Source organism: Strix uralensis, chromosome 7, assembly GCF_047716275.1.
Source record: "Strix uralensis isolate ZFMK-TIS-50842 chromosome 7, bStrUra1, whole genome shotgun sequence".
NCBI lineage: Eukaryota > Metazoa > Chordata > Aves > Strigiformes > Strigidae > Strix > Strix uralensis.
In genome coordinates this window covers 27480310-27492227 of record NC_133978.1, presented here as the reverse complement: position 1 = coordinate 27492227, position 11918 = coordinate 27480310, and the positions used below count along the sequence as shown (strand labels likewise).

At 49.1% G+C, this 11918-nt stretch overlaps 1 protein-coding gene across 1 annotated transcript in view; it reads right to left on the bottom strand.

Annotated features, from left to right (window-relative positions):
- Positions 1-1709: 1709 nt before the first annotated feature.
- FBXW4 (F-box and WD repeat domain containing 4) overlaps positions 1710-11918 on the bottom strand; it is a 62701-nt gene continuing 52492 nt past the window's right edge. Inside the window, exons 7-9 of the mRNA XM_074875139.1 lie at positions 3039-3179; positions 2725-2866; positions 1710-2472 (exon numbers count right to left, since the gene is read on the bottom strand). Coding sequence (XP_074731240.1) covers positions 2356-2472; positions 2725-2866; positions 3039-3179 — 400 coding nt within the window. The 3' untranslated portion in view covers positions 1710-2355. The remainder of the gene's footprint in view (positions 2473-2724; positions 2867-3038; positions 3180-11918) is intronic.

Here is an 11918-nt window from a genome sequence, read left to right as displayed (position 1 = left end):
CAGCCCCAGGACCCACCTGCACAGTCCTACCAAAACAACGGGGGCACCATCGACTGGCAGAGCTCACCAGAGCCCGTGCACCCGCCCCACTTGCAGCTTTCCCGTTCCCTGATGTCCCCCGAGATGAGAGTGCACCCTTCTACCCACCATGGGGCTGCAGCTCTGCTCCAGGCTTCAGCCAGGAAGAACCGAAAAGCTGCTACAAGTGTGCGGGACCTGCCAACACATGCTGCAGAAAAGAAATGGCAGGACTGGCAGCAGCGTTGCAGGCAGGCCTGTCATGGGAGGAGTCTCCTACACCAGTGATACTTCTTTGCCTGTTCAGCTCACATGCTCTTTCCTACTCTGGGCCTTACCCAAGTCCCAGTGTAATAAAGAACCTCCTCCCATCCCACAGCTACTCTGGTTCCTTCCCAGCCTCTCCCTGGGGAGACTGCCAGACATTTAATATTTCCCTCCCTCCCCGTTTCATTAAAGGACCTGTAACACACAGGACCTGAGAAAAAATAGACCGCCCCCACTCCCAAGGTCTGCCAGCTAGCTCTCTCTGCTCTTCTATCTTGTACCTAAAGCTCTCCTCACACGCAGAGCCCAAAGTGCCCCATGCAATACAGCAGCAGGATTTAGCAACTCCCGATGCAAAGCATGACTTCAGCAACAGCTCAGTGTTATCAATAACCCAAAGGTCCCCCCAGAATCATTATCCTGAGCAGTCTTTGGGATCTACAGCTTTGAGCTGATGGAAGATCATTCCAGCATGGCATCTTTTTACAGCAGTAGATCATTGCTTGGGGCTCTCAGACATCAACTCTGCCACTTACACAAGCACAATATGTAGCACAATGGTAGCCACAAGGGAGCTGGCAGCAAGCAGGCATGAGTGGCAGCAGAGGAACAGGCAGGGAGCTGTCCTGGAAAGATCGCTGTGAGAATGTGATCCTGCAGCAAAGCCATGCCTTTTAAATTACTTCGCACCCTGAGCTGCTGTGTCTCAGCCACTGGGAAGGGAGAGCTCCCTTCAAGGTGAGGAGCTGGTTGGTTTCACACCCTTCAGGCAGGGGCTCCAGCAAAGATCCTCTTCCAGTTTTTGTGCATCACAAGGGAAGAGCAGCCTCTTGACAGTGGGAATTACCTATGAAGTTCTAACAAAGCACTATGCTGGGTGCTTCGCCCTAGAAGCATTCCCAGTTTGTGATACAAAACCTCTCCTTGGCTGTGAGTTTGGGTCACGCACCTCCTCCCCCATGGAGAGCCAGACCCCACTGCAGTCACCCACTGCACATTCATCCACATCCATCCAGACAGCACAGAGCACGCTAAAAGCTAGGGTTGTTCTGAGCGCCAGCTGGGGTTCCAAACGCTGACACAAAAAGGAGCAGAGCCACCTTAGATGTGCCTACAGGACCCCAGCAAATCACACCAAGGACTTAGTGTTTGCTCTGGCCCAGTATGCTGCTTCATTACACAGGCAGCAAGTGAGCTGCAGAACCTACTTTTTGAATTCTTGTTTGAACAAGTGACATGAGATCCAAGATCCCAGGAACTGCCTTCAACGCAGCAGTGTCACAGGGTCTAGCCAGGGAGAGAGATCTATTAGACACGTAGACAGCATCTGAAGATAGGCCCAACCTCCTCTGCCCAGCCAGGCCTCTGTGATCAGCGGGTAACATCGCAGCCCCTTTGGAACTTGAAACAAAACATAGAGTCTCTTTTGTTTCCCTTCAGAGTTTTATTTAGCAAAATGCAACTGTTTCAGCCCTGCCAAGTGCACAGCCTGACCTGACGGCCAGCTTGGGGAGGCATACACTGAAAGCAGGGCTGGCTCTGCCTTTTAGCTCAATTCTTGCTCTTGGCTGCGAAGGACAACACGAGCAGCTGTCAGGAGAGCAAGCGCAGATGAAAGCTGGGCCCTGCTCCCGGCACCTTTCCCTTCCACCAAATCAGTCCACCCCACACACAGCCTAGACTTGCTTCCCATGGCTCAAGCTTGGCTGATCTCAACCTGATCAGCACACATGGCTGATAGGGCATCCTGGCTCAAGTTGCCCCTCAAATGCTGCATCCACAGGAAAAAAAAAAAAAAAAAAAAAAAGAAAAAAGAACACAGTTAATAAAACAAACCCTGACTTGCACAAAATAAAAAGGGTAAAGGACAATCAGCCTTTATTTCCACTAACAGGTAGGTGAGATTGAGAGAGTCTGGCCCTTTGTGCACTCTTCATTGTAGCTATCTGTCAGGCAAAAAAATCCATTCAGAAGCCTTGAGGGCCATTCTCACCTCTCCTGCCCTGCGATTCCCTGAGCCAAGTGTCAACTCTGCTGAGCTGGGGTGACCCGAAGCAGCTGTGGTGCCCTTCATGGGGCCGTGAAGTCTAGGACGTGCAGGGCTGATGCCAGGGCAGCGTACAGATGGGTGGTACTGAAACGGAGGCAGTACACTGGGCTGCTGGTGGGTGAAGACAGGTGAAAGCTCTGCAAGAAAACAAGAGAATCAACCTTTCGAAGAAGAGGCCAGTTCAAAGAACCCAGCCGGTGTTACAGACCCAAAGGCCGAGATGGCTGACCAAAGCAGGCTTTTCCATGTTTTTAGGTTAGGTTCCCCATGGTGGGCTCACCCCAAAGACAGCCCAGCAGCCCCTCTCTCTTCCAAAGAGACACGGGCACCGGGCTGACAGAGAACAACTCAGAAACTCTGCTGCTGCCCAGCCTCCAGCCAGCCCTCACCTGCAGGCACCGAGTCTGCCGCTTATCCCAGAGACGCACCACGCCGTAGTAAGAAGAGCCGCTGGCAATCATGTGGTTCTTATCACTCCTGATGCAGTACAGGGCACTGTCATGGGGCTCTTCCCACTCCTGGACGCATTTCCTGCAAGGGCAACATGAAAGGGAGCGGGGCTGAGCCTCCACTCCTCCACCACTGGAACTGAGGCACAATTTGCCTGAAGGAGCTAATTCAGCTGCAGGCAAGTCCCCTGACGCTGCACAAGGAGAGCCCAGGAGCCTCACACAGGCCCCAGATGCCAGCAGGGTAGGCTCACCTCGTGCTGGTCCGTATGTCCCAGTAGCGGATGTAGGTGTCATACCCACAAGAAAGGAGAAGGGAGGGCGTTTCGTAGAAGACATCAAGGACTCCGGCTCCACGGTGGAAGTCAGTCCCTAAACAGGTCAACAGCTGACCGCTGCAATGAAACACAGTAGGAGAAGAGTCAGAGCAAAGCACCCTTCCGACTCAGCTCGCCAAAGCAGAGATGGTGTCACAGATGTCTCCTAGATCTCATTTCTGTGATTTAACAGAATGCAAAAGGCTGAACAGTTTTCTTCTCCATCCCCCAGCTTCTGCTACTGGTTGGGCCACTAACTGTCACAGAGGGTGACCAGCAGGAGTCACAGCTGTTAAGAGCCAAAGAACAGGCACAGCTTGACCCTCAGTAGAACGGGATATTCTGCTTGGGAGAAGCAACCAGTACTCTGAATGATGGGGCTCCATTTCCATGGGAGACAATTCTCAACTTAGTCAAACCCCAGATAATCTGCAACAGCCACTTTCTTGGTCGATCTCATCCCATCCCAGACTCCATCCTCCAAAATACTACCCACTGGGGTGTTTCCCCTTACCTTTGACACACAGCTCAGATCCACAGGGAGATCAGACTCTCCTGACCCAGTCTGCTCTCCCCAACCCCCTCCAGTTACCCTGTATACTGCAAACACCATATCTGTGACTGAACATGACAGGTCAAGAGCAACCATCCCAGGGCGGCTCTAGAGATGACTTTCCAAGGCTACGTGGTTTTTTCGGACCTCCTCCTCCTTATTCATTCCTTGCTTGCTGTGAAAGAGCAAAAAGCAAGATCTCCATGCAGCTCTAAGTCAGATGCTTTGTGGCCGTATCACTCTACTGCCTGTTCATGTGCAGAACCAACAGCTCACCAGGTGGATGGTGCCTGGTGAGGGCCCATCCTGCCAGACCGCAAGAAGGAGCTTGAGCCCCTTCCCTGGGCCATATGAAACTACATCAGGCACATGGCACAGCCCAACCTCAGTCTCACTCCACCTGCCCCAGCAGCCAGCAACACCCAGCTGTGGCAGCCTCTTGGGAATGGAGGGGACAATCTGCCCAGCTGCTTGAAATGGCCACCTATTGCAAACCCTCCTGTTCTTCCTCCTCCTCCTCGCACCCTCTAAATCAAAAATGCTGGACACAATAAACGTTGAAGCACCTGCTTTTCAAACCCTGCCGCACGGCCACCCCTCTCCAACAGGCTCTTGGTTCTCAGGACAATGAAGCGGTCCTGAAAGCCGACAGCACGGATCCCGCAGTGGGGTCACTCCCAGCATCTCCCCCCATTATTTTGTTACTTTCTGCTCCTTGATCCAGCATCACACAGTTCTGAGGCACATCGCCAAATGCCTTAATTCTGTCTGTAATCTGGGCTAAAGCCCTCGTCGGGGGATAAAGACCACACAAAAGGAGAAATAGAGTCCCAGGAGATGTTAAAACAAGTAAACACCTTTGTGTCAGGAGAGAGAAATCGCTGATAAAGCAGATTAGCGCCTCGAGCCCTGGTGTCCCCAGATCAGAAGGCGAGCCCTGGCTGATCTTTGCAGCCAGCACGCTTCTATGATCACAGAGCTGGCGGCATGCTGGGGCCAGCCTGTTTCCCCACAGTCACTCTCCAAAGAGCAGATTATGTAGAATAACAATTTCTTTGTGGCTGTGTAATTCCCTCCGTGACCGTGGCTGTGGGCAGCTACATTGGCCCTTGATGCCAGGGCCCTAGCAACCATTTAGAGAGGCCAACCAGCCCTAGCAATGGCCCCCCCGTGCAAACCTCTCGGACAAGCTTTAACATCAAGTGCATGAATTAATCCCCCCCAACACGAATCCAGGGGTGCTGGCTTATTGGACTTTGTGTTTCTTCAGGCAAGGGATCGAGGGGATTCCAGGCTTCAGCCCTTTGCAACCTTCTCACAATACTTTAACCCTTGGAAGGTTACTTGCAAACCAACTCAGCAGCATCTCTGCACCTGTGTGCAAGTCGAGAGGTTGAAGCATTCGCAGTCTGAGTGCTGGGAGCAAGAGCCTGTGGGGTTTGGCTGGGGCAGATGGTTCCACAGCTCCACCACGGAGTGAGACATGAATGGGCATCTCTGAGCTCTGGCACTCCCCTGCTCCTCCAAGCACACAGATAACCTCCATCTGCCATTCTACAAAGCCAGCAGGATTGACAGACATGCACACAAGCCTTCTCAAGGCTTCCACAACCTTCTTCATCCTACGAGTTGTATGCATGGCCCAGAGTTGTAACACATACAACAGAGGTACGAGGAGTTATCAGCTGCTCTCCCAAACAAGAACCCTTGGACTACCTGTGAGATGCATAAGGGGCCAGACTACTCAACCTGCAGAGTCCTCTGCCAGTTGCTCAGGCAGGAACAGGGAGTTACTCACAGGAGATGAGCTATCTTAGCAAGCCCTAGACAGCATAAGCAGCTTGGACCCCTCTGTCCCCACTTCTTCATGCTACTGCTTTTTTTTTTTGGTTCCGCAGGGTAGCCCCTGGACCAGTGCGCTGAGCACATGGCACTTCAGGAGAGGAAATCAGGATGGGCAGCTATACATGGGCCCCACAGCCCAGCAACACATCTGGTGAATATCTCCTGCTAGCTAGCTGAAGCCTGTTTGTGTTATTTCCCCTCCACCATTTTCCCTGCTAATACACCTTTAATATGTAAAGGGCTAAGTTTGCTCAGGGAGAGAGGAGCACTGTGCTGAGGAAAGGTAGCAGGATGTAGAAGCACATCCAGGGATATTTTACTCACTGGATCCAGCCCTCTTCCTCCTCTGAGGTGCTTGAAACGGGTCACAGCGGATCTCCTCACAACATCCCACCTCTAAACAAGCACCTGTCACACCCAGAGTGAGCGTGGCCCCACTAAAGCTTATCTTCATCTCCCAGACCAGACCTCAGTCTGCAGTGCTGCAAGATGGCAGCAATGTTTAATGGCAGCCTGGTGATGTCTCCAAGTGAAAAATTTCAGCATCAAAGGGACAGGAGAAACCAGAGAGTCTGGATTCCTGCTTTCAGAGCTTCCTATGCAGCACTGAACACCACCCAGGTGCCTTGCTCCCAGTGTTTCTCCATGCCTTCACACCTCACTGCAGTGGTACCCAAGCATCCCAGCAGTCACACCTGATTTCCTTCTTCCACTTCCCTTTCCAGCCTAGGCAACAAAAAAAGAAAGAAAAAAAAAGGGGGGGAGGGGGGCGGAATTATTAGCTTTTCTCTGTAGGCAGGAAAGGAGCACAGATACTTGCAAATTACTGCAGCAAAGCAGATACTTGCTCTTCTGGTTTGTTAATCAGTTCAGTTCTCCTGCCCCAAGAACAGGTCAGCCAAAGCAGCTTTCAGCTGGGACATCCAGCCCCTGCATACAGCAGCAGTCCTTTAGCAGTCTACAGAAACAACGCATTGGTTGCTACAGTGAAGCACTTATAATCTGATACCGGGAGGGGGGGGGGGGGCGGGGGCGCGGAATCACTGTGCTGTACACTGGGCACACAAACCCAGAGACCTAAGTGTTCTGGCATGGGCATACTTAAAATGATAAAGATGCAGAACACAATATTATTTCCCCCATTTTTCAGCAGACTAAGATGTCTCTGGACCTGTGACCACCATGCCAGGCTAATTCCATGCATACACAGCCATGCTAAGCCCATGCTGGAAAGGGAACTCACTGTTACCCCAACTCTCCCAGCCTTGGGTTCAGGAGTTACTGCCCACAAATTGTCCAGTCTTCATTATCCCAAATACTCCCTGCCCTCAAACCCCAGTCCCCCACAGCTTCCACTTCCTAGGGAACAAAACCCACAGCTAATCCTTAATAACCCATAAAGGATCAAGATAACCCATCAAGGGGCAACAGAAAAGCAGATACACTAGCACATCACCGATCGTTTTCTAACAACCTACATGGGCAGAAGATATCTACTCAATGAGGGATGGAAAGAGATGTGATAGCTATCTTGAACCTTGTTTCCTACCAGCTTGCAGAGATCACCAGCACCAGCTAAATGCAGCAGGCAACAGCTTTCTTTCCTTTGTGGGTCTTTCTTCACTCTCTGCACCCAAACACCTTACAAAAACCAGGTAGCTGGTACCAGCTGGTAGCTGATCCTCAGCACTTCAGAGGCCAGCATGCCCTGTCCTTGTTATAAGCCATGAAGGTTAGTCAGCAAGTGACTGAAGCCCAAGCAAGACCAAGCATAGAAGGTCCACACCATCTCTCCAGCATGCCCTGGCTCTCCCGCAGTAGCAAGTAGAAGCTGTTTCACTCCCAGGCCTTTTTTGGGCAAGCCAGGTACTTAGCTGTGCAGATGGTGGGAGTTTTGCTATGTTTTCTGTACCAAACAGCCTGGGCCAGATAGTGCCAGGGTTCAGTCCCAGTGCTGGGTGTCACTGACAAACAACTCTGCACCAGTGGAGCTTTGTGGAGCAGAATCAGGAACGTGACAGTCCAGGTTTCCTGGAAAGACCAGTCTAGAAGCCAGAGCTCTCTGCTTCAGCACCTTAACTACAAACCACCTGGGCCAACATAGCACCTACAGACACACAGGTAGGCCTCCAGTGCTGAGCAGGAAACTCACAGATATTTCTAGTTTCTCCTACCTTCTCTTAAGCATCTAGAGAGACTGAAATCATAGTGGCAGTAATCTCGTACCAGCCCACAAGGAACAGAGCCAGAGCAAATCCAGCGGCCCGTTTCGTCCCTAGCACAGGAAAGCTGAGTTTGCACCAGGCTCTGGACTCCTTGCTGATAGAACAAGATGTTTAAGCAAAGTCCCTGTGCCTGGGAAATGTATCAAACTGTCAAGTCCAAAAATGGAAGGCATTTCGTTCAGGCACTATAAAGAATCCTTTGATTCACCTCCATCAATTCCCATGTTCTTCAGAAAACAAGACTTAAAAGTAATTTTTAAAAATTAAGCTATTTGGGATTTCCACATTTCACTCTTGTTTCCATGCTGGAAATCTAGCCATGAGCATTGCTATTGTGATACCTCCAGAAGACAGGAGCCTTCTAGCCTGGAAGCAAAGTGAACTATGAAGGAATGGCAGAAACAAGCTGGTTTAAGTTGTTTTCTTCTTTTTAAAAACAGCTTAAGGCTCTATTCCTTCTCACCCCAGCAATATGAAGATAAGATCAGTCATGGCAGAGCCCAGATGGTTAGCTTCCAGATAATCCATGGGATGCTGCTGTCACCAAGTTAAAGCCATATACATCCTCCTAAGCCACAGCGATTATTTGTGTGACCTTAAAAGCTCAGGATTTCCTTGAGACCTTGCTGATAGCTGGAGTCCAAAAGAAGCCTGCATCTCCCTTCCTGTACCCTGCCCATTTGCTGCAAGTCTTGGCCAGCTGTCTCCAACACACATGAACTAACCTCCAAAAGCCGGGATGAATCAATAAACACTTTTCTCCCCACCCTCAATTTTTGGTGACCCTGATTCACTAGAATTGATATCACATAAATATGTAATTTCTAGGAAACTGCTGAATTCAGAACATCTGCTGAAAACTGAGATGTGCAAAATTAAGGGCATACTCATTTGCTCTGGAAACCTCATCTGTGAACTGTGATCATCCATCAAAGAGGAGAAGCCATTGCACATAAGCAGGTGACTATTCAGAAACTGAGCAGAGCTCTAAACCAATATTTTAGCCCCAATAACTACTTGCAATGAGACAAGTGGAAAGCATATACTTCTTTTATAAAAGAGAGGAAAGAGCACCATTCAATTCAAAACACTGGGATATTTGAGCTGAGTATCAAACAGAGAAAGGAAACAAAATCAATTTAGAAACAATTATCCATAGTGCAGCATTTGCACAACTTCTGTGATCCCATTTGGAGAGCGCACCAAAACCAAAGGGAAGAGCTGAGCTGTCATCTCTTCCAGGTGCTTTCCAAGAGCAGCTGAGGCACCCAGGGGACGCAGCAGCTTACGCTAAGAAGGGAAAGGCTTGGTCAAACATCACCTATAATGTACATATGGAGAAGCACAGACCCCTGGCTAAGTTATTCTTCATACAGTTATCCTCCCCCAAGGTTACCCCTGTGTTTAGCCAAGGCTACTAATTCCTGCAGGGAGATGTACGATTGGCTTGGGGAACTTTGAGGGAACAACTCCATATGAAATGTCTCAGAGATGCTGTTATAAGTGATTTTCAGGAGAAATGCCTCTCTCTGCTTCCTCAGCACTGAAGGGACTCAAGGCAGTAGGGGGGAATGACACCAACGATGGTTTGAGATTGTGTCGGGGGGAGAGACAGAAGAGGGAGTTTTGCCTTCTTTTCTTCTGCTTTCTCTGAATTGGCCCACACACGCTTTAAATGGTCCAATAAAAAGATACAATTTCTTTACCTTTCCAGCTCTGGGACCCTGTGAGTTTTTGTTGTTCGGGTTCCTGTAAGGTTAAGTTCAGAGGATAAACTGACATGCTGGGCTATGGGAAAAAGCCAGTTTCTTCAAATAAAGCCACAACGGTGCAAAAGAGACCCTGCTGGGGCTTTTATTTGGGAAAACAAACAGAAATGGCACCAAGCCCTTCTGCTTTATGAACCAATTTAACTATAAAACCAATGTTCTCCCTCTCGGGGGTGAGGAGGGGAGAGAGACAGGACATGACAATAGTCCAAAACCTTGGGGGGAAAGAAAAAAAAAAGAAGATAGGACAAAAAAGGTTGTCTGTCCCCTTTTCTTTCTTGTCCATGGCTCCTTTTCTTAGCACACGTGTGTTCTTGTAAAAACGATTAGATTGCAATTTGTATAACATGGTGACCCCCAAATTCAGACATTTAACCCCTTTTCTCTGCAAAGAATGTCAAGAATGTCTTCTCTGTCTTTCTTTCCAACAGGAGGAGTAGGGGGGAATTCTCTCAAACTGTGATTTCTTGGGGAAAGAGAAAAAGAGGGAGGCAAGGAAAAGAAGCAGGGAATTCTCAAAGCCTCTCGCCTTTCGCCCCACTTGTGTGGGAACAGACGGCTGTATTGCTCCCTTTCTGGACAGAGCTCTGCAGGTCTCCTTTAGTGAGGAGACAAAAAATGGAGAGTCCAAATCAAAACAAAGCCATCTGTTTAAATGAGCTACCGCTAGCCAGTGGCAGAGGGGGTTCCTCATTCACTCCTTCCCATTCTTCTCTCTTGCCTCTGTTGATTCTCTCTCAACCCAGGGAAAAATAAAGATTGCTTTTGCTTTGGCTCAGAGGGATGAAACTGATTGATGCGCTTGGAGTGTCCAGCCCCCACCCACACTCTCTGATTGTTCAGGGCCTTGTAAAGTTGTCATAAATACGCCTGAACAGGAGTGCAAAGGCCACAGCATGCCCTGGACATGCACACATCCAAAGGGCAGGAGCCGGCCTCATGTTCATCTGTAGTGAGACAGGGCCAGGACTGCCGTGGGGAGGAAAGGATTTAGGATAAAAACCTGCATGTTCTTCCTCTTACAACGGTTTCACAATTAGGTTAAGATGCACCAGAGCCCTCTGAACAAAAGGAAGGCAGAAGATGCCCAGCTTAAGTGAGAGGGTTCAGAGAGACAATGTCAGAAAACCACCCACAAATCAGTAAAGAACCACAAGGTCCCAGATAGTTTTGAGCACATGTGCATACCATAGGAAATACATTGCTCAGACAAGACTGAAACTATCCTTTATAGCTAAGAGACAGAGCTCTGAACACAACAAAGTCTGCTAAAAGGAACAGTCATCCAAGAGACCACCACTTAACAGGCTCCCTACAGCAGCAAGCTTTCTTCAGCACTGGCTCAAGTAGTTGGCCATAGGCCTGGTGCCCTGTCTTCAACAATGCTCAAGATATCAGAGCAAGGGAATCCAATCCTACAGTTCAGAGCTGCAGAACTGGGGTAAGAATTTTTTTCTGGCATTCTCAAGTGATTAATTCATGCCTGAAGACAGGAGACCTGTTTATATCTAGTCTTGCTGCTCAAGTCACAAGTGAGATTGCCAGCCCCATGAAGAAGGATCTGCTTTTTCCTTTGCCTAGATCTACATCCAAACTCTCCATCCTACCTACCTTACTGCAGAAGGAATGGTTCCCAAGGACCAAATTAGAAATTCAAAGATAGCTGTTGTGCCAAACTGATTTAATATGAACAGGCCAAGAAAGGGTTTGCCTGAAGACACAAACTCCCCTATGACAGACCCAGTCTGTCACTTCACCAACCCTTTTTCCTTTGAATTTCAGGAAGAAGGTATGGCATTTATGTTCCTGACTAACCAAAGGACATATAAATGGGAATACCCAGAACTGATATTATAAAAAGAGTAACTGAAGCCATCTGTGGATGGGATGGGGAAACAGCACAGCAAAAAACAAGCAGGACAGCCTCAGGAAAAGAGAATGAGCAGCCATCTGAGGAAGGGCATCATCCCACTGTAGTGAGTGGAGGCAGTAAAAGGCACACATTTGCATTCACTTGTCTGATGTAAGCACAGCCCAGAAAGCTGTTTAGCTCACTGCTGGACAAGTTTTGGATTGGTTATTGTGATTTAAAACTGTGTTCAGCCAAGACAGAGATGCTGAGAAAGAAACCCAAGCCTGAAAGGAGTAGGGAGTCTCTTTCCCTCAAGGCTTGGCAAGAGTTTCCTTGGCAAAAAAAGATACTTGGCATGATGAATCTACAGAAAAGCAGGGCAGAAAAGGGAATTCTGCATCTACAGCATGGTATTATGACTCTTCTGCCCCCCAAATCCTGTGAAACTGTTATCAGTGCCAGGATAACATTTGCTATCACTTGCTTCTCCTGTTACCAGAGATATTCACCAACTTCTCTGTGACTGGATAAATCCAGTTTAAATGCCTCAGTGTAACAGACTCCCCACACTTC